Genomic DNA, 20,520 nt, shown 5'->3' on the forward strand with positions numbered 1-20,520 from the left:
CATGTTAGTTTAAGGGCTGTCACTTCAGTAAAGAAAATTGAGCCCTATCTGACAGTACAGTGCATGGGGGACCTGCAGTATTCAGAGGCCATGGCTACTCTGTTGTTCTGTCTAGCCCACGGAAGAGCCAGGTTCTGGGAGCAGATTTCACCTCCTAGGAGCAGGGTCTGCCTGAGGGTACCTGGGACTGTCCCCCTTCTGGAGTAGAAGGTAAAGGTGATCTTTGGGCTAGGTCTGGATGAGGATAATACCCTGGGATGCCCAGATGCCCTATGTGCTCCTCTGCAGCCTGGCACCAAGCAGGTAACTATAGCACTAGCACCTGTGGTGGTGGCAACAGAGGCAGGGCTGGAGCACAGATGAAGGAGTCTGCATTTTCTGAGCATCACAGCTGGCCCTTTGGGCCTTTTCTCTGAGCAAAAGAAGCACCAGGAACCTTTCTGACACACCCATGCAAACTAACAAACTACCTACACCATAGTCTCCTGCTTTTCAAATTCTGCTTTCAGAGGCCTGGAGTACAGACTTGCCTGTGGAGTATTTGCCTGGCATATGCAAAGCCCTGGGTTCCATCCCCAGAACTCTCCAAAAAAAAAAGCAAACAACCAAATGTTCCCTTTGAGCATTTTGCAGAGCCCCAGGTTTGTGCAGCATCCTGCCTTGCCATGGCACACCCAACCCTCCAGACCCAAAGGCAAGGCCCTGGTCTGGCTTCTGCACATACTAGCCTTCCTATCTCCCAACTACCTTCCAGAGATGCATGGGCCCAGGACAAGCCTGTGGCTAGATAGAGAAGACATCCCATACCTTAAGGATGGAACTGCAGAGCAAGGATCCTCTAAGGACCACCTGAAGCCTGGATGAGGCAGTAGCATTAAAGTGTCCCCATAACCTCAGGCCTGCTACTGATCAGGACCTTTCAAGCAGGTAAATGTCCCCTGCCAATGTCAATGAAGCCATTGGTAAGGGAGCTACAGCAGAAGCTTGCAGCCACAGGTTTCAGAAAAGCTCCAGGGTATGATCTGCTACAAACCAACCCAGCCTTCTCACAGTTGCCTCAGGCTATGAATGTGGAGCAGAGAGATACAGAATGGGACAACCCAAGAAAGGACTCACACTGGGCAATGATGGCGCACACCTTTTAATCCCAGCTCTTGGGAGGCAGAGGCAGGCACATCTCTATGAGTTTGAGGCCAGCCTGGTCTACAGAGTGAGTTCCAGGACAGCCTGGGCTATACGGAGAAACCCTATCTCGAAAAACCAAACCAAACCAAAAAAAAAAAAAAAAAAAAAGACTAAGGTGGTAGCTCACTCCTCTACCCCCACCACTTGGGAAACTAAGACAGCAGGGCTGAGGTAAATTCAAGGTCAGCCTCGGTTGCATAAATGAGTTCCAGGCTACAGAGTAAGATCTCAAAAAACTTTTTTTTTTAAATGGAGAGGAGGAGTCTAAGCATGGTAGTACGTGTTTTTATTCCCAGCACTCAGGATACGGGGGTAAATGGATCTCTGTAAATTTGAAGCTAGTCTGGTCTACATAATGAATTCCAGGTCAGCTAAGGCTACATAGACCATGTATCAAAGAAACAAACCCAAAACACATATACAAAAACAACAGGGAGGAAAGAGTGGTGAGACGTTCAACGGTTAAGATCACTTGCTGCAACAGCACAAGGACCTGAGCTTGACTCCCAGCACACATGTAAAAAGTCAGATGTGGTCACACTCGTGCCTAGGACCCTAGCCGGCCAGCTTCAGTGTCAAGGAAGTAAGGTAGGCAGGGTGATCGAGCCGAATGCTCCATGTACTCCTCTGGTTTCCATGCAAGCATGCACACCAACAGTAACACATGCATGCATGCATGCATCTCTCTCTCTCTCTCTCTCTCTCTCTCTCTCTCTCTCTCTCTCTCTGTCTCTGTCTCTCTGTCTCTGTCTCTGTCTCTCTCTCTCTCTCTGTCTCTCTCACACACCCCCCACCCCCCCCCACACACACACACAGGGTTGAGCTGGATATGCTGGTTAACATCAGTCACTCTCAGACCAGAGTTATGATTCCTTTGTCCAGAGTCCCTGAGAGGTACTGCAGGTTATGGATGGTAACACTCCTTGTCTGGGTGGGGTCTCCAATGGATCTCAAACAGAGCACAAAGACTGGGTCCTGAGTTTAGGGGTTTGAACAATGCTTAGGACACCAGTCTGGGCATCTGAGTTTGACCAAGCTCTGTGGCCAAGAAACAAGAGTCTAGGGTAACAAGAGACAGCTTGTGCACAGGGCAAATGGGGCATAAACAAATTCCCCATGACAAGAAGACCTTCAAGACAGTCTGTGTTCCTAAAAAAATTTCCTCATCTATCCATATCATAAGCCTCTAGTTTCTGCCATGAGACAGCCACCTAACACTTTACAGCACCCCCTTCTGCCCCATTTAGTCATCTTGTCACCAATTTGATGAGAGAGGTTAAGAATCTTATTCAACAGTGAAATCGACTCTGGTGAATATCCTCAGTCACTGCTCCTGACCAATGTGCTAGGACTTGAAAGAATCCTGAAGTGACCACATTTCTCTACAGAAGAGCTAGATAGGAAATATTACAGCTATTCTAGGAGTGTAATTCAGTGGTAAAATTCTTACTGAGCATGTGCTCAGCCCTGGGCCTCATCACCAGCACTATTATTTAAGAAAGAAAGACAGACAGAAAGACAGACAGACAGACAGAAAGAGTAAGTTAGTTTTCTGTAAGGATGATCTGTGTCACAATGACTCATTCAGCTTGCAGTACTTCAATAAGTAAACAAATAACTATGGCTGTGTCAATACAACTTTATTGACAAAACCAGGCAGACAGCCAGGTTTATTTCACAGGACTGTCATGTCTAGAATTACAGGTATACTGTTAAGCCCTCCTTCTACTTACTTCCTCATTTGCTTAGCAGACATAAGTAATGAGGACATTAACTTCCCATCACAAACATGAGGGACTCATGACACTAAGCTATGCAAGCCAGAATATGCACCAAACCCAGCTTGGCTAGAAGACTAGGAAAACCCCCTCAATGAGTTCAGGGGGCCTGTAGAGCGATGGTTCTCGACCTTCTAATGCTAACCCTTTAATACAGCTCTTGATGCTATGGTGACCCCAATCATAATATTATTTTCATTGCTACTTCAAAACTGTAATTTTGCTGCTGTTGCGAATTTTAATGTAAATATTTTGGGGGACAGAAGTTTGGCAAGGGGGTAGAGACCCACAGGCTGAGAACCACTGCTATAGGAAGAAGGCAGCCAAGCTAAGGAGCAGGACGATGCCTAGGCAGATATACAGCTCCAGAACCTAGAGGCTCCCATAGCCATGGGCATCACCAGGAGGATCCTCTAAGCTAGGAAACATAGAAGGAAACAAGGAAGTAGATGTAGATGGGTGGGGAATGCAAGCTACCCTATTCCCTTCCTGCTAGCAAACCCTTCTAACACAGGCCCTAGCCCTGCTGCCTCCCCAAAGCAGCAGGGTCTAGGGACCCTAAGGCTCAGGAGCCTGGGAGCAGATGGTCCCAGGGGACATGCCAGGCCTCTGTAACTACCTACTAGTCATGCCCTTCCATCTCAGCCCAACTGCAGTGCAGGGCTTTTTTTCGATTAACATCGTCCCCACTGTGCATACATAGGAGGCACAGGTCGGAAGACCACTTGAACTCATGAGTTCAAAATCAACCTGAACAGCATAATGAGACCCTTCTCAAAACAAACATGCCAGGTGTAGAGGCCATATTGAGTTCCTAGCATTTGGGAAGCTAAAGATCACCTTGAGTTTGAAGCCAATATGGGATACATGATGAGAAACAGGTCAGCCTAGACTACAGAGGGATCCAAAAAACAAAGTGAACTGGGAGATGACTAAATGGGTAAAAGCATTAGTTACACAAGCCTACTGGCCTGAGTTCCATCCCTAGAACTTTTCATGTGATGAAAAGCTGGGTAGATGGCCTGTATCTATAATCCTATCATTTCTGCAGGGAGACAGAAAGCAGAAATAGGATCACCCAGAAGATCATAAGCAGCTGACCAGGAGGAGTTCAGTGTATATTGGCAGAAACAAGGATACTTTGCTTTAACAAGGAATAAAGTCAGAAGCAACTCCCAAATATTGGCCTCTGACCTCTACACAATGTGCCATGAACAAAAACGTCACTAAAAACTTCAACAGGGCTAGAGAGATGGCTCAGTGGTTAAGAGCATTGACTGCTCTTCCAAAGGTCCTGAGTTGAATTCCCAGCAACCACATGGTGGCTCACAACCATCTGTAATGAGATCGGATGCCCTCTTCTGTGTGTCTAAAGACAGCGACAGTGTACTCACATACACAAATAAATAAATAAATATTTTTTTTAAAACTTCAACAAATAAACAGAAGAAAACAAAAACAAAACAAACAAACAAAAATAAAACCACTCATGGCCTCCTGGTTTCTAGAGTCTTCAGGAAGACGTCCCAACTCCATGTGGGGCTCAAGGCCCTCTGTTGCATCCTCTGCGTCACTGAACCCACTGGCTCAGTGGCTTTCCCTAGACTCTCATCCTTCCAGTACAGACAAAAGTTCTCTGTGGTTCTTGAACAAGAAAAACCTTGCCTTTCCCCTGTGAACTTGTCATTTTCTTTTCAGAGGTTTTCTAGCATTTTCTGGATGAGTTCCTACTGTACAGTGAAGCTTGTTAATGCTCCTAACTCAGTGCAGGGCACGTGGATCTACTCCACTTCAAAGAAGGATTGTCCCCAGAGCAGTGGCGCTCAGTTTGTGGAAGCACAGAAGCTCAGGTCCACATCACGGCTGTCCATACCTACGGACGGCTGGACATCTTCCCATTGCTTGAAGGTCAGTGGTCCCTACCTCTTGTCTAGAAAGCAATAGAGCAAGCAGAAATTCCGTGATGTCTTAGGCTGTCAAAGCTACAGTTAGTAAAACCAGCAGGAGTAGGCAAGACCTGGAACTGGAACAAAGCTCTTTGCCAGTAAAACTTTCTATCTGCACAAGGAGAAGGAGGGGGGAACAACAGGGTGACACTAAAAAAGTAGCTACTAGTCCAGGTGGGACAAAAGGTCACAGCACTTCACACCCTCCCTTCCCAGCAGGAGGCTGTTATTGCCAACAGTGGAGGAGCAACTAAAGCTGCCAATCTTGGGAACTTGTTAGGAGGCACACAAGAACCAAGTATGAAGTCTTTCCTTAATCACCTAACATTGCTAAATACAACAAGGCTCTTCACTTTTACTCTTTCAGAAGATGCATTCCACGTGAGAGGAGGGGTGGGTAAAACTAACCCCCCTCCTGGGGTTATAGATTCCACTCCTCCCACCAACCTCTCCCCAAGATCAAGATGAAATTCTGAGGCCATCCAGCCTCAGCCAGTGCACCAAGAAGAGGGACAGGATCCAGTTATGAACAAACGGCCTGGTCTTGTTTCACATACTAAGAGTGAGAAGACAAGAAAGCATGAGCAGTGGAAGGGAAGGAGGTAGGCTGATTACAGGGATGGAGTAAGTTGTTTTACAGACTCCTACCTCCAACCCTGCAGTAACTTTGGCTCCAAACCACTGGCCACCAAAGGTTTGTCCTCAATCTTGTGTGGCTAGATCATTGTGGGCCACCTAGCTAGAAAAGAGCTAAAATGAACTCTGATCTGAGAGGACCACTGTCCAGCCGCAACCCTGGGTCTTATTTTGTTTCTTGTCTGTTGGAAAGCGGGTGACATTACCATTAGACTACTTCCTGCTGATCAGGGGTATCAAGTTCCTTGGGGCAAGTGTGATTTTGCCTCAGGATACCTAGTTTCTTCTTTGACCAGAACTATTTAACAAACTATGACCAACAGCAACCAACAACCAACTAATAACCCACTCTGCCTCTCTGGGCCCTAGCATTCATAGACCCTCTGAAAAGTCCCCAGAATTCCAAATGTCACACAATCACAGAAACTATCTGCAGCTGGCAAAATCTTGCACGAGGCAAAACATGGTCAGCTGTTGTGGACAACCAGCGGTAGCCCTATGTCCCATACCTGAGATTAAAAGGAAAACATATTTTTATAATATTTCTGTGTTTTTAAAAGAAACTGAAATTCCAAAACAGTCACTCCAACCCCCGAGGAAAGGCAGGCAGCCTATAGAGGGGTGGTGTTGAAAGTAAGCTGTCCACAAGCAGGTGCAGCAGGATGAAAGCCCTCTACTGTGTGAGGAAGGCAGAAGTGACTGTCACCACTGCTTAATGCAGTAGTCAGGATGGCTGTCTGCTACCAGTGCACGACACCTACTGTCATGGAGAGGCTGGCCCAAGACCTCAGTCAGGTCTTCCTCTTGTTGTAACCTAAGGCAGATGATTTGCTGTCTCAGGAGAGGCTGGGAAGCAGCTGTGACCAGTCTGCCTGCCCTGGGGCATCTGAGGACTATGAGGTCACCCTAGGCTCTTCTGTCCTTGCCAGGTGAAGCACTGACTCTCTTCTCTGGCCCTTAGACCAGGGAACTTCCTTTGCCTTCTTTATCCTACGCAGGAAACAGGGAACTTCTCTTGCCTTCCTTATCCTACACAGCAAACATGCAAACAGATATCCTCAGATACCGTTTAGGGAGGTCCAGAGCCCCACAAAAGCTAATACCTACTACATGAATGAACAAATGAATGGCCAACTAAAAGAAGTAGGTTTTGACTTGTGGCAGTGCACGCCTTTAATCCCAGAACTCCAAGGTAGAGGAAGGTGGATTTCTGAGTTGAGGATTCCAGGACAGCCAGGGATACCCAGAGAGCAAAACTGACCTGAGGAGATGGGTCAGTACACTGTCTGTCATGAAAGCACAAAGGCCTGAGTTCAAAATCCAGAACCCACATTAAAAAACAAGAGTGGGCCAGGTGGCGGTGGCTAATGCTTTAACCTCAACATTAATGCCTGCACTCAGGAGACAGAGGCAGGCAGAGCTCTGAGATCAAGGCCAGCTTGGTCTACAGACTAAGTTTCAGGACAGCCAGGGCTACAAAAAAAACCCTGTCTCGAAAACAAACAAACAAACAAACAAACAAACAAGAGTGGCCTAGAGAGATGCTCAGCTGTTAAGAGCACTGGCTGTGCTTCCAGAGGACTGGAGTTCAATTCCTACTACCTATGTAGTAGGAAACTGGTTGTAACTCCAATTCCTGAATATCTGACACCCTCTTGTGGCTTCCATGGGCATTGCACACATGTGGTACACAAACATATACAGACAAAACACTTAGGCGTATAAAATAAAAATAATTCTTTTTAGAAAACCAGAAATAAAGCCTGGAGAGATGGCCCAACAATTATGTGCACTGGCTGCTCTTCCAAAGGACCCAGGCTCAATTCCCAGCATCCACATTGCAGGTCATAACACACAGACAAAACACCAATGCATATAAAGTAAAAAATACATAAATTGTTAAAAAAAAAAAAAAAGAAAGAAAGAAAGAAAGAAAGAAAAGAAAAGAAAAGAAAAGAAAAGATGGTGTGCAATCCCAGTGCTAGGGAGGCAGAGATTCAGTAGGTGAAGAGATTGAGGGTGGGGGAATGAAGCCACAAAGTTGTCCTCTGACCTCCACATGCACACCACAGCACAGAATACCACACCCATAGCACCAGTTTACAAACATGATAATTATTAATATTATTAAAAAACTAAAAGGGGGTGGTACCTGAAGAACATCACTGGAGGTCACACTCTGGCCTCTCTCTCACACATACACTCCCCCCCCCACACACACACATACACACGTACACATGGGACAGGGATGGATGGAGTAGGAGGTTAGTATGGAAACACAAGTCCAATCAGCACCGTGGCTGCCCCAGGAAGGGAATACTTTCAGTCCAGCCTTCCACGGAGCTCGATGCAGACAACGAACACCAATCTAGTCCTGGCCATAGCCAGGGACTGGGGGATGCCCAGACAAGTGTACATGACAGGAAGTGTAGACAAGACAAATGGGACATAGGTGTGCCTCTGTTCGGAGTGACTGACCCAAGGAAGGGAACAGTGCACAGGGAAGACAGGTCTGGCTTTTCATGACACACCCTCCTGAGTTGGTAGACTTCCTACTCTGTACTTTGAAGATAACCAGCTGGCTGCTGTGAGACCTGACTCTGGACCCTGGGGAGATGCACATGGCAGCTCTGCTGCTCCTCACATGGTTCTCCCAGAGCCAGCAGCACCCACTCCCCTGTGCCCAGTGTGTGAGAAGGAGGTGGGTTGGGGTAAGCTACAGGTCAGATTGCCCCAGGCAGCCCACTCATTCCGGGCTGAATTCCAGGTAGCTGTCACCTGGGAAAGTGCTCCTGGAACCCGCCATAAAGGCCAGACTAGCTCTGGAGTCAGTCAGAGCAAACTTAAAACTTTAATGTCTAGAAAATCAAACCAGTCACAGTCTAGAGTGTGGTCAGGAGGATGAACACACCCTCTGCCTGTGGGCAAACTGCAGGGTGGGGTAACATGAAGCACCCAACTCAGCACAGGGTTGAGATGAGACAGAGTGGGGAGAAGGAGCTCCAGAGAAAATTCTAGGTATAACAACGGTAAAGATAGCATACGTGTGTCTTCAACCCTCACTGTACTTCCCAGCTAATCCATGAAATAGTGACTCCTCGATCCAGCTTGCCTAGAAGGCCCTCACAGCCAAAGGGCTCATAGGAGGCAGTTTCACACACCACTTGTAATCTCTAGGGAGGGATGTGTAGATGGAACATAAGAAGGCTTTGTGCATGCCTAGTTCCTCACTTGGGGTGAGAGTGGGGGTATTCCTAAACAGGGTCTTTACCACTGAGCAAAGCCCCTGGAGGAATTTAGGTGAGGCACTACCATTAGTTGGTTTTACCAGCTAATTCAATACAGCACCCAGGGCTGACTCTGCATTAGCATAAGGTGACCCTAATGGCACCTGTAACACTTGGCAGGAACATCACAACACCCAAGAGGTCTTTAGTGGACAAGATACTTGCAGAGGCCTGAAAGACTGGGGTAAGATGAAGCATGTGGGAAAGCAGTACAAGGGACCTCAGGGACCTCAATGTATAGCCCACATTGGCTGCTGAGAGATTAAACTGCCAGAGAGAGGCAGGAGCTACACTCCACCTCAGAGGTATGGAGCAGCAATTTCTGTCAGCCGTAGGTCAGAGTCCTTGTCTCTGGGAGAAACAGATGTCCTGGGGCTGCTAGGCAGCCAGAAAGGCTTCCTATTAGGCCCTTGAGGACTCCATGAGCACAAGATGTTTGAGTTAGAAGGCCCACATCCCACCCAGGCTCAAAGGCTGTCTCTCCAGATATGGCTCCAAATATTTTGCAGGCTGGAGGCAGGCCATTGCTGCCTGTAGTGACAGTGGAACACAGCAGTACAGCCAACACAGGCATTTTCCTTGAGGAACTCTCTCTGCCTTGGCCAGTCACTGATGTGGAACAAGGATGAGGATCTCAGGGGAGACCTGCTCCAAGCCAGAGGTGTAAGTAACTTGTGTCACCAGAACCTGAGGAGTGGAAGAAGAGGGGCACAGAGCATCATGAGAGCTGCAAGCTGTGGGATCAGACACAAAGCCATTCACCTTCTCCATGTATAAAACCAAGGAGGGGAGAACTGCATCTACTGGAACTCCTTGGGAGTCAGGCCAACCATGGAGGATGTTCAGATAGTGAAAGGCAATCAGTGGGGACTGAGGAAATGGTTCGGCAGATGACAATGTTTGTGGACAACCTGAATCCAAATCTCTAGTGCCTATGGAAGAGCTGGACATGGCCATGAATACCTATAACCCCAACACTGGCAAGCAGAGATAGGTGAATTCCAGGTGCTTGCTGACTAGCTGTGTGACAGAATCTATGAGCTTCAAGTGAAATGGCAGGCCCTGTCTCAAATAATAATGTGAAGAACAATGGAGGAAGTCTCTCTGATGCTCTTTCTCCTCTGGAATCTGTTGGTGTGCTCACGGGTACATATATTTGAACACATACACACACGAGTTGGTAGGTCTGGAATCTGTTGGTGTGCTCACGGGTACATATATTTGAACACATACACACACGAGTTGGTAGGTCTGGAATCTGTTGGTGTGCTCACGGGTACATATATTTGAACACATACACACACGAGTTGGTAGGTCTGGAATCTGTTGGTGTGCTCACGGGTACATATATTTGAACACATACACACACGAGTTGGTAGGTCTGGAATCTGTTGGTGTGCTCACGGGTACATATATTTGAACACATACACACACGAGTTGGTAGGTCTGGAATCTGTTGGTGTGCTCACGGGTACATATATTTGAACACATACACACACGAGTTGGTAGGTCTGGAATCTGTTGGTGTGCTCACGGGTACATATATTTGAACACATACACACACGAGTTGGTAGGTCTGGAATCTGTTGGTGTGCTCACGGGTACATATATTTGAACACATACACACACGAGTTGGTAGGTCTGGAATCTGTTGGTGTGCTCACGGGTACATATATTTGAACACATACACACACGAGTTGGTAGGTCTGGGAAGTCGATTAAGTGAGTAAAGCATTATCCACACAAGTGTAAGGACTTGGGTTTAAATCTCAGAACTCATGTAAAGCTGACACGAGTGTTCCCAGCTGTGATTCCAGTGCTTCTAACAGAGATGGGAGGTAGGTATGAAAGAATTCTCAATAGCTCACAAGCCAACTAGCCTAAGGTACATATAGCTACAAATAAAAGAGCCTGCCTCAAATAAATCGGGAAGTAAGGATCAAGACCTGAGGTAGTTCTCTGACCTACACACACAGAGGGAGGAAGGGAGGGTGCGAGAGCCAGGCAGTAGTGGTGCAAACCTTTAATCCCAGTACTTGGGAGGAGAGGCCAGCTGATGAGTTCTAAGCTAGCCTGATCTACAGTGTTTTAGGACAGCCAGGGTTACACAGAGAAATTCTGTCTCAAAAAAAAAAAAAAAAAAAAAAAAAAAGAAAGAAAGAAAGAAAGAAAGAAAGGGGGGAAAGGGGGACATGCAATGGATTTCAGTAAAGCACATGGCCAGCCAGGCACACTGGCTACACTTAACATTAGCTAGGGCCTGGGTGCATTAATAAAGAGGGGTACAAATCTTTACTCACAGACTCAGGCACAGCCTTGAGGCTGGAGGGTATGAAGTGTCCCTCAAGGGCACATGACAGAAACCTAGAAGTTCCAGAAGGACCCTCCATCTTCCTTTCCAGTCCCTTGACAGATCGTCTCCCACCCACCCACATCTGTCTTTGATTTTCATACTAAGAGATGCTCCACTAGAGGCATCTGGGCAACACCTCTCAGTCTCATCCAGTCTGTGCTGATGAGCACATTTCTAGAATTCAAACCATTCTGCAGGTGCATGCATACAATGAAGAAGAGCCCCACCTTGGGGAACACAATCAGCTGAAGCGACAGCAACAGAACTGAAGAAAAGCAGCCTTGATAGAATAGCTTGCCTAAATATGGTAATGAACGGCTTTAACAAGGTAGACAAAAACATGGGAGGAAGGGATTCTTGGGCTGAACGCAAGGAGTATAACCCGGAAAAACCAGTGTGAGCAGTTTATTGGGTTTTTTTAATATTTATTTTTATTTTATGTGTATGAGTATTTTGCCTACATGTACAGCTGTGAAACAGCCTGGTGCCTGAAGGGCAGAAGAGGGCACCAGATCCCCTGAAACTGAAGTTGTAAAACAGTTGTGAGCTGCCATGTGGGTGCTTGGAAATTGAACCCAGGTCCTCTGGATGAGCAGTCAGTGCTCTTCCCTACCACCCCCAAACAGTTCTTAAAAGGTTGGCAAATGCCACGGCTGGCTGCTACAGACACTTATCCCAGGTGTACTAACAGTACTACCTGGGGCCTTAAAACCCCTCTGTATTACTGGAGGACTTAAGAATTCATTCACTTAGCCAAGGTCATGACTCTGTCACTCAGGTCCTCAGCAGCTTCTGTCCCAGTATCAGGACAGAGAGGAGAGGTTCCTGTTGTGACAGGAACCCTAAGAGAGAAGAGCCCAGCATGCTATACAACTGAAGCACTGCTGCCTGTTCCAGAGTGCCTTCCAGTCCTCCACCCTTCTGATTTCCCAGCTCTATGGCTAGACTAGCCTTTCCTCTTAGCTGCCATCCTCCTCAGTAGCCTCTTGGTCCTTGTACCTGGCAGGGGCAGGAGGGATAGGTTTTGTCCACATGACTCTGTGTGACAATGAGTCTAGATACAAATGTACACCCTTGCTAAAGCCATCTTCGGCCAGCTGTCCCTCCCCAGGAAGACAGAGATCCAAGGACAAGGGGGCCGTGACCTGAGCCCTGCCCTACCCCATGTCCGCAGGAAGGCCACTCTTATAATAGAAGCTCCCACGCTCCCTGCTGTCTTTGGCCATGCTCAACCTCTCTTGGACTCCCAGTGCAGGTCTACCCTAACACTTGACCCTTGTCAGGTTGCCCTCATAACAATCCTAAGAAAAATGCACAAATCCCACTTCACAGCAGAGAAAACTGTGGTAGAGTCAAAGAAATGGTGAGGATCCCGACCAGGAAAAACCTGACAACGAGCACTGAGTCCCACTGTGCTAGGGTCTAACTCCAGGAAATGGTGAGGATCCTGACCAGGAAAAACCTGACAACGAGCACTGAGTCCCACTGTGCCTGGGTCTAACTCCAGGCAGCTGTAAAGTTCATCTAGCAGCAGCCCAGTGGCCAGCCTCCCTCTAATGTTAGAAAGGGAGTCCTGCCAGGCAGTGGTGGCGCATGCCTTTAATCCCAGCTCTTGGGAGGCAGAGGCAGGGGGATTTCTGAGTTCAAGGCCAGCCTGGTCTACAGAGTGAGTTCCAGGACACCCAGGGCTACACAGAGAAACCCTGTCTCAAAAAACAAAAACAAAAACAAAAAAAAAAAAAAAAAGAAAGGAAGGAAGGGAGGGAGGGAGGGAGGGAGGGAGGGAGGGAAGGAGGGATTCCTGAGTGATCTCCAACCTCTGAGGGAACAAGCAATGTTGAATTTGCTTGTTTGATGCAGGGCTGGGAACAGGAGCCAAAGCCAACATACCTGACCCCCAAGCCACAGCCCCAGTTTAAGTGGGATCTGAGTATTACCTCAGGTGTTTTCAAACCCCCAAGATACCCAGAGCAGTGATTTTTGCTAGTGGAAAGCAGGGGCTGGGAACAGCAGCTCACTCTCGGGCACATGTCCTCCTTGGGGTAATGAATGAAATATGGACTATAGCAATATGGCTGCACCTCTACAGACAGCCCCATCACCTTACCCTCTAGAAGCCCATGCAAGTTCCCTGGGACTCCATAGTAGGCTCTGGGGCTGCTGGCCTCTTTTGCCTTTCAAACTTTTAGCCCTTTCCTGATCTATGAGCCCTAACTCATTTATAATTTCTTCTCAAGTCTGCTCAGGAGTTCACAGGAGTAGCAAGGCCAGATACAAGGATCCGGATGTGATGGAGCAAGAGCCCTGAGAGTCGCAGCTGTCATCCATCTCTATAGGTGGAGGGCAAGTGAAGCTCACAGGACGGTCTGAGACCTTATACCCCAGCAAACTGGGTTCAGTCTTGGAACCCCACAGACTGAGAGTGTGGCTCAGCTGTATAGCACTTGCCTACACTTGTATGTACAAGGCCTTGAGCACCATTCCCAGGCACTGCAATGAACACAAACAAAATCTTGAGAAGCTCTGTGCAGGCCAGGTCGTCCTGAGCTGATGGAAGTTCTTCACAATCTCAACTCTCTACCCAGCTGGGCATGCCCTTCCAGTCAACCCATTTCCTAAAAGTCTTGTTCCCCCTGTTTCCAGCAGACCCCCAAGTATATGGTAGATGCCCTGGGCAGAGGGCTACCAGAGGGTCTCCTGAACCACCCCCATCTGCTAACCCAAGCTGATTCCTGGTAGAGTCATATCCTGGGAAAAACACCCTGCTGCTCCCCTGCCCAGGTACCCATGTGGAAGCCCAAGGCTCAGTGCTTACCATTCACAATCTCAGCAGGTTCTGAGACCATGAGTGTGGTGGGGCACAGATGCAAGAGATGTATATTATCCCCTAGCTACCTCTGACATACTCAAGCAAGCTCAGTGCATCTATGTGGAGAAACAAGTGACTATGTGAGTTGGATATGTAGCGGCCATAAAGAGCTTCACATGGCAGCTCAAGGAAAACTCTGTATACATACAAGTCAGGTCACAGCAAACTGTCCAATAACAGGAAAACCAAATTATACTGTCCATGTCCAAATCAAAGATGAGGGCAGCGGTTCTCAACCTGTGATCATGACCTCTTTGGGGTTACCTATCAGATATTTACATTATGCTTCATAACAGTAGCAAAACTAGAGTTATAAAGTAGCAACAAAATAACTTTATGGATGGGGTCACCACAGCATGAAGGAACTGTATTAAAGGGTTGCAGCATTAAGTAGGTTGAAACCACTGGCTGAAGGGCTTTGAGTCTGGTCATGGCCCAGGTAGAGGTGAAGAGGACAAGGGGCAGAGGAACCTGGAGGCCACAGTTATTGGCAGAGAGCTCAAACTCAGCTGCCTGAAGGAAAGGGCTGGGCCTAATGAGGAAATATTATGCACACATAGGAAAGGACATCTGAGTTCAAAAAGCTACTCTATGGGCGGTACCAAATCAGATCAGAGCAGCCCGACGAAGTTAAGGCTGTTGTAAAGAGAAGGAAGGCATCACACTTAAGTGGACTCAAACCCTGTAGACTGGGGCTGACACCTACAACAGCTGTTCAGAAGCACAAAGTCAGATTTTGATGTGAAATCTTCTCAGAAATAAAAGGAACTCAGGGCTTCAGGCCTGCTAGGCAAGAAAGGAGTCTTACCCAGCCCCGGGCTGCTCATTCTTTCATCCCAGGGCTTACTTACAACCTTTTGCTGTTAAAGAACCACAAGCCAATACTACTGGTTGTTTTGGGTTTTTGTTTGTTTGTTTTTAATGGGTTTTTTGTTTTCCTTTTTTGAGACAGGATTTCTCTGTATAGCCTTGGCTATCCTGGAACTCACTCTGTAGACCAGGCTGGCCTCAAACTCAGAGAGATCCACTTGCCTCTTCCTCCTAAGTGCTGAGATTAAAGGCATATGCCACTACAACTAGCCAATAATACAGGTTTTATAAAACAAGATGGTCTTTGCTGACTATTTTTTGTGGACTAGTGATTTTTTTTCCTAGCCCCTACAAACTATAAATGCTTCTAGCCCTAACTGTATAAAAATAGGTCATAGGCTCCATTTTGCCAATAGGCCCAGATTTATGCTGTTCAAGCACTTGAGTTGGACAATGGGAGCTCATGCAGAGCCTGATATAAAGTTAACCCAAAATAAATGACAGCAGACATAAGGCAGGTGACAGAAGATGATCTTTCTGGTATCACTAACTTCGCAACTTCATCCTATCTACTCTTTTAAACTTCATCCTATCTTGACAATAAGGTAGTCTAATGCCTGGGCTCATAACAAATGCTCAGGAAATGCAAAGGAAAATCACAATGGCCCCTGGTCCTGTGACTCCACAGTCTAGCTGTACTACAAGTCTGACTTTGAACTCACTATGCAGCCTAGACAGGCCTTGAACTCCAGATCCTCCTCCCTAGTGCTGGGGTTACAGGTGTACAGCAGCATCCCTAGTTAATACAGAGATTATGCAAGACTGTTTTATGCATGTTAGGCAAACACTATACCAACTGAGTGACAGCCCAACAAAGAGGCTTCTCCAGCCTTTCCACCTTGCATGTCCCTTGCCAAAATGACATTAGGCCTTTCTTATCAGACATGGTCTGTGCAAGGCATCTCTCCCTAAGGGGTTGGGAGCATCCAGGACATCACCAAATTCATTCTTGCTGATCAAAACAGAAAAATGTCCTGGGCATCTGTAGGTGGTAACTGCAGGTTAACTCTGCTCTCCTCCTAGCCGGCCCAGACTGGGCTTTTCTGAGAAGAAGCCTCCTTCCAGTGGTGGAAGACTCTATTCTTGTAGAGGTTATGCCAATACTTCTTTAAAGCTGGGGGAAACCCATGCCAGGGAGAGTGGCCTGGTTTCGGTAGCTGCCTGCCATGTGGCCAATCTCATGGCTAACAAACAGCCAGTGACTTTGAATGGCTAGAGAGTTGGAAAGGGTAAGTACTCTGCAAAGGGACTAGAATGGGGCCTTCTGCAGCTGCTTGCCACATCTCCCAATGAAAGGCACAGCTGCTGAGAAATGGATGCCCAGGAATCTCTCTCCCATCATAGGGTATAAAACATAAGGGGGAATCCTAGAGAACCAGCAATTCCTTATGCTACCCTGATGAATGCTGGGGCTGAGGCTCAGTGGGAGAAGTCTGACTACCATACACAAAGCCCTGGATTCTAGCCTCAGTGCTGCATGTCTCTAATCCCAGGCCTGGAGAGATGGAGGCAGGAGGATTAGAAATTCAAGGTCATCAGCTATACTGCAAACTTGATGCCAGTTTGAGCAACATAAAACATTGTTTCAAAATATCAGTAACAATAGTAATACAAAATAAAAATAACATCTGTAAAAATGTTCTGGTCAGTGTGGATATGATTTAAATACAATGTATTCATATGTGAAATTACCAAAGAATATGTAATTTTAGAAATGCACTGTGGCAAACACTTGCTACAAATCACCTGCTCCAGACTCTCTTCTCTTCCTCATGCACTTCAACCCACCAGAGGGACCCCAGGCTATAGGCAGGAAAGTGTTGCTGCAGGTAAGGAAATAGGTAGGCACAGACTTGTCATAAGGCTAGCTAAAGACTATATAGCTGAGTAACTACCACCTGTCAAGACTCCTGAGTTGAGTTCGGGGGCCTTTATAGTACCCACAGAGACTGATAGACAGCTGAGGCACTAGATTCCTTCTGGTATTCTGACAAACCCTCCTTACAGCCCATGAACAAATTCAGATCCTGGGGTCTGAAAACAAGGTGGCTGAAACATTTGGTGTCTTTTGTCCAAAGCACTGGGGCCCCCAAGAAGACTCTACATGAGACCATCTGAGAGCAAAACAAAAATAGGAAACAAGTACACAGAGACAGATGAGAAGCCACAGAAATGAGGGGTGTCTGGAGTTTGGCTACAGAAAGCCAAGTAGTCGTACCTGGAGCCCCTGGAACCTTCAAGAGAGGAAGTGGTCTGACCTCCACACCAAGAGGGAAAGTGGCCTTGGAGACACCTTTATTCAGAGTTGTGGCCAGGAAATAAGAGAGACTATAACCCAACAGCTCTAAGCCACCAAACTTGTGGGCATTTGCTAGAGAGACCCTTGGAAATCAACACACCCAGTTTAGCCTGTCTTCAGAACCCAAGTTTAATCACACCCCAAAGTCAGGCATGATGGTAAAAGTCTGTTATCCCAGCAGGAGGGAAGTAGAAATGTCATGATGTCTAAGGCTACTTTAGGCTACACAGCAAGTAGAAGGCCAGCTTAGAAAATGAAAGATTGTCTCAAAAATGGCTCAGTAGGTAAAAGCATTTGCCACCAACTCTATGAGTTGACCCATCAGGTGGAAAGAGGGGACAGAGTCCTGCAAGTTGTCCTCTAACATCCACATGCTTGCTGTGGCATAAGACACCCCTTACACATGCACACACACACACACACAAATAAATAAACATAATTAAAATGGGGGGAAATCTTCACCCCAATGTCACTTTAGCCAAGAGCAGTGGTTCTCAACCTATGGGTCAATACCCCTTTGAGAGTCACATGTCAAAAATCCTGCATATCAGATATTTTACATTACAATTCGTAACAGCAGCAAGATTGCAGTTATTAAGTAGCAATTTAATAATTTTATGGCCAGGGGTCACCACAACATAAGGAATTGTATTAAAGGGTCACAGCATTAAGAAGGTTTAGAACCACTGGCCTAGAGGTAAAATTTTTTTCTGGCTCCCAAAAAAATGTTATCTGGGCCTGAGGATTTTGAGAAACATGAACTTTCTCTTCAACATTCTTTCATTTACACATAGTACATAGGTATAGACATGCGTATATACATATGTATGTGTAATTCTGTATAACTTTCAGTATTGTCATTATCTGGGGGAAGGAAAGTGTCAGAGACTCTCAAGTAGCAAGGTCTGGCTTGAACTTCTGTCTTCTGCGGGACTCACTTGTGCTCTCGTTTCTGAGGACAAGATTTCACTTTGTAGCCAAGCAGCTCTCAAACCATGATACTCCTACATCCAGGCCTGGATGTAGCACATGCCTTTCATCCCAGCCTTTGAGAGGCAGAGGAAGGAGGAGCTCTCTGAGGCCAGCCTGGTCTAAATAACTAGCTCCAGGACAGTCAGGACTATATGGAAAGACCCTGTCACAAAAACAAAACAAAACAAACAAACCACTGACCTGCTTCAGGCTCTCAAAGGCAGCAGTACAGGCTTGTGCCACTGCACCTGGTGCTGTGGATCTAACCTGAGGTCTCAAACTTGCTAGGTAAATGTTCTACATAAGCTATATCCCCAGTCCATGAAAATCTTTATTTTTATATCACTGTTGGGAATAGAGCCCACATCCTCCCACATGCTGAGCCCCTAGCCCACGTGGGTAATTACAGCAAAAACAAGAACACAAACTATAAAGTCTCCTCTGTAATAAAATCAACCTCTAATAGAGGCAGCTGGGTGTTAGGAACTATGTAGGAAATAACAATTCTGTAAATAAGGTCTATAAAAATGGAGTTTTTTATCAAGTTCATTTAAACAATCCAAGCTACCTAGAACGTTTTCTTGGTGATTCAGACAGGATTTGCTCATGTCACCCAAACTATACTCGAACCTTGAATCCTCCTGCTTCATCCTACAAAGTATTGGGACCACAGGTTTTTCCACTACACCCAGCTTCCCAGAACACTTCAGGGTAAGCCCTGGCACCCTGGCTAGCCAAATACACTGGCTTGCTTAGGGGTCTGGAGTCCTTAAGAGCTTCTTTCCTTATTCTGTGAAATTTCCCTTTCTCTCATGTGGTCAAAGAGACCCCGGCTCTGCCCAAGCCCCCAAAGGTGCCCCACACTTGGGAACCAGACACTTCTTTCTCCTGTGTTTTAAAGTAAAGGCAAAGAGAGGTGACCCACTCTGAACAGACTAGTACACATATTTCCCTTCCCAACACCCCATTACCAAGGATAGGAAAAAATCCCCACAGGTCAAAATCGATCCAGTGTTCCTTGGTGGCCCCTTAAGAGCATCAGTGAACGAAACCCTGGGAGACAAAGACCAATGAAACAGAAGAGCAAATGCGTCTGAGGAATCCGCCAGAGAAAGAGTAACAAGAGAAAGAAAGAATAAAAGGTGGAACTACAAAGCTGAAGGGGATGCGCTTTGAAAACATACCAGTGATCCCCCCCCCCTTTATTTTCCCCACTGAAATGTCAGTTTTTGAAGCAGCTTCTGATAATGTCACCAGCTTCTCACGTTCTTAAAAAAGACAGAAGGCGCGTGGCGAGGGAGGTGGCTTGTTACCTCTTGACTTCTAAAGCCGGCCATCAGCGAGCCGGCCTTCCTCTCTTCCACGTTTCTATGGGGGATGGGCTCGAGAATCTCTATCAGGAAGGGCTCTGTCCTAAGTCCTAAAGTTTACCCACCCCGGTGGGTGTGTGGGTGGGGGATCCCGAATCCCAAGTCCTCCTCCACAAGGGCGGCACCCAGCCTTCCCGGTGTTACACACTGAAAGCCACTTTTCAAATGTCCGTGTGCGTGTGTGTAGAGGATGTCCCCTGAGATGAGATCCACAAACCACACCCGCTCAAGAGCCCTCCCAATCACTCCCTCTCCCCGGTCCCCTCTACAGTCCCCCCAGAATCCTCAGGGCCCCACTTCCTGCCACGCGCTCCCCCTCCCCACCCGCTGCAAATCTCAGGCCCACGACTCTTGTTTCCCGCGCCCCTCTTCGGGCTCCAAGGTCCCCGCGCACACCCTCTGCCATCTCGCCCGCGGGCAGCGGGAGCCGCGTGTACAAGCTCGGCCCGAGTCTCCCCCCCCCCAGCCCGCCCCCTCCCCGGGGGCCCGCGCTGCCGGCCTCGTGCGCTGCCGTCCCCAGAGTGTCCCCAGCACTCACGGCTGTAGAGGGCGATGCCCGCCGCGTCGGGTCCGGCGCGCACCTCGAGGCGCAGCGCCTGCTGCTCCGCGTGCCGCTGGATCTCGCCGTTCGCGTCGCCGATAGTGAGGAGGCGGGCGCCGGGGAACACCGACACTGTCGCGCAGGGCCCCGCGCCGCCCGGGCCCGCCACCCCAGCGCTCCCCGCACCCGGCCCCACCGCCGTCGCTGCCGCCGCTGCCATCTTAGGTCCGGCTCCAGGCCCCGCTGCCACCACGCCACCGCCACCGCCGCACCCGGGCCCAGGCCGCCGCCGCCGCCGCCGCCGCCGCCGCCGCCGCGCAGGCCGAGGCCGAGCCTGGCAGCGCGCCGCCTGCCGGCCACGCGACGCCTCGCCGCCCCAGCCGCCGCCAAGGGCCGGCTCGGTGGCACAGCGCC

At 48.0% G+C, this 20,520-nt stretch overlaps 1 protein-coding gene across 3 annotated transcripts in view; it reads right to left on the reverse strand.

The window, feature by feature from the left end:
* Carm1 (coactivator associated arginine methyltransferase 1) overlaps positions 1-20,422 on the reverse strand; it is a 44,376-nt gene extending 23,954 nt beyond the window's left edge. For 2 of the 3 annotated variants that reach the window (XM_034511140.2, XM_034511139.2), the window contains exon 1: positions 20,104-20,421. In XM_034511140.2, the coding sequence (XP_034367031.1) occupies positions 20,104-20,326 (223 nt within the window). In that variant the 5' untranslated portion in view covers positions 20,327-20,421. Of the gene's footprint in view, positions 1-20,103 lie in introns of all 3 variants that reach the window. The other variant, XM_034511138.2, reaches the window with a different exon arrangement.
* Between the last annotated feature and the right edge of the window lie 98 nt (positions 20,423-20,520).

This window comes from Arvicanthis niloticus, chromosome 8 (genome assembly GCF_011762505.2).
Source record: "Arvicanthis niloticus isolate mArvNil1 chromosome 8, mArvNil1.pat.X, whole genome shotgun sequence".
Classification (NCBI taxonomy): Eukaryota; Metazoa; Chordata; class Mammalia; order Rodentia; family Muridae; genus Arvicanthis; species Arvicanthis niloticus.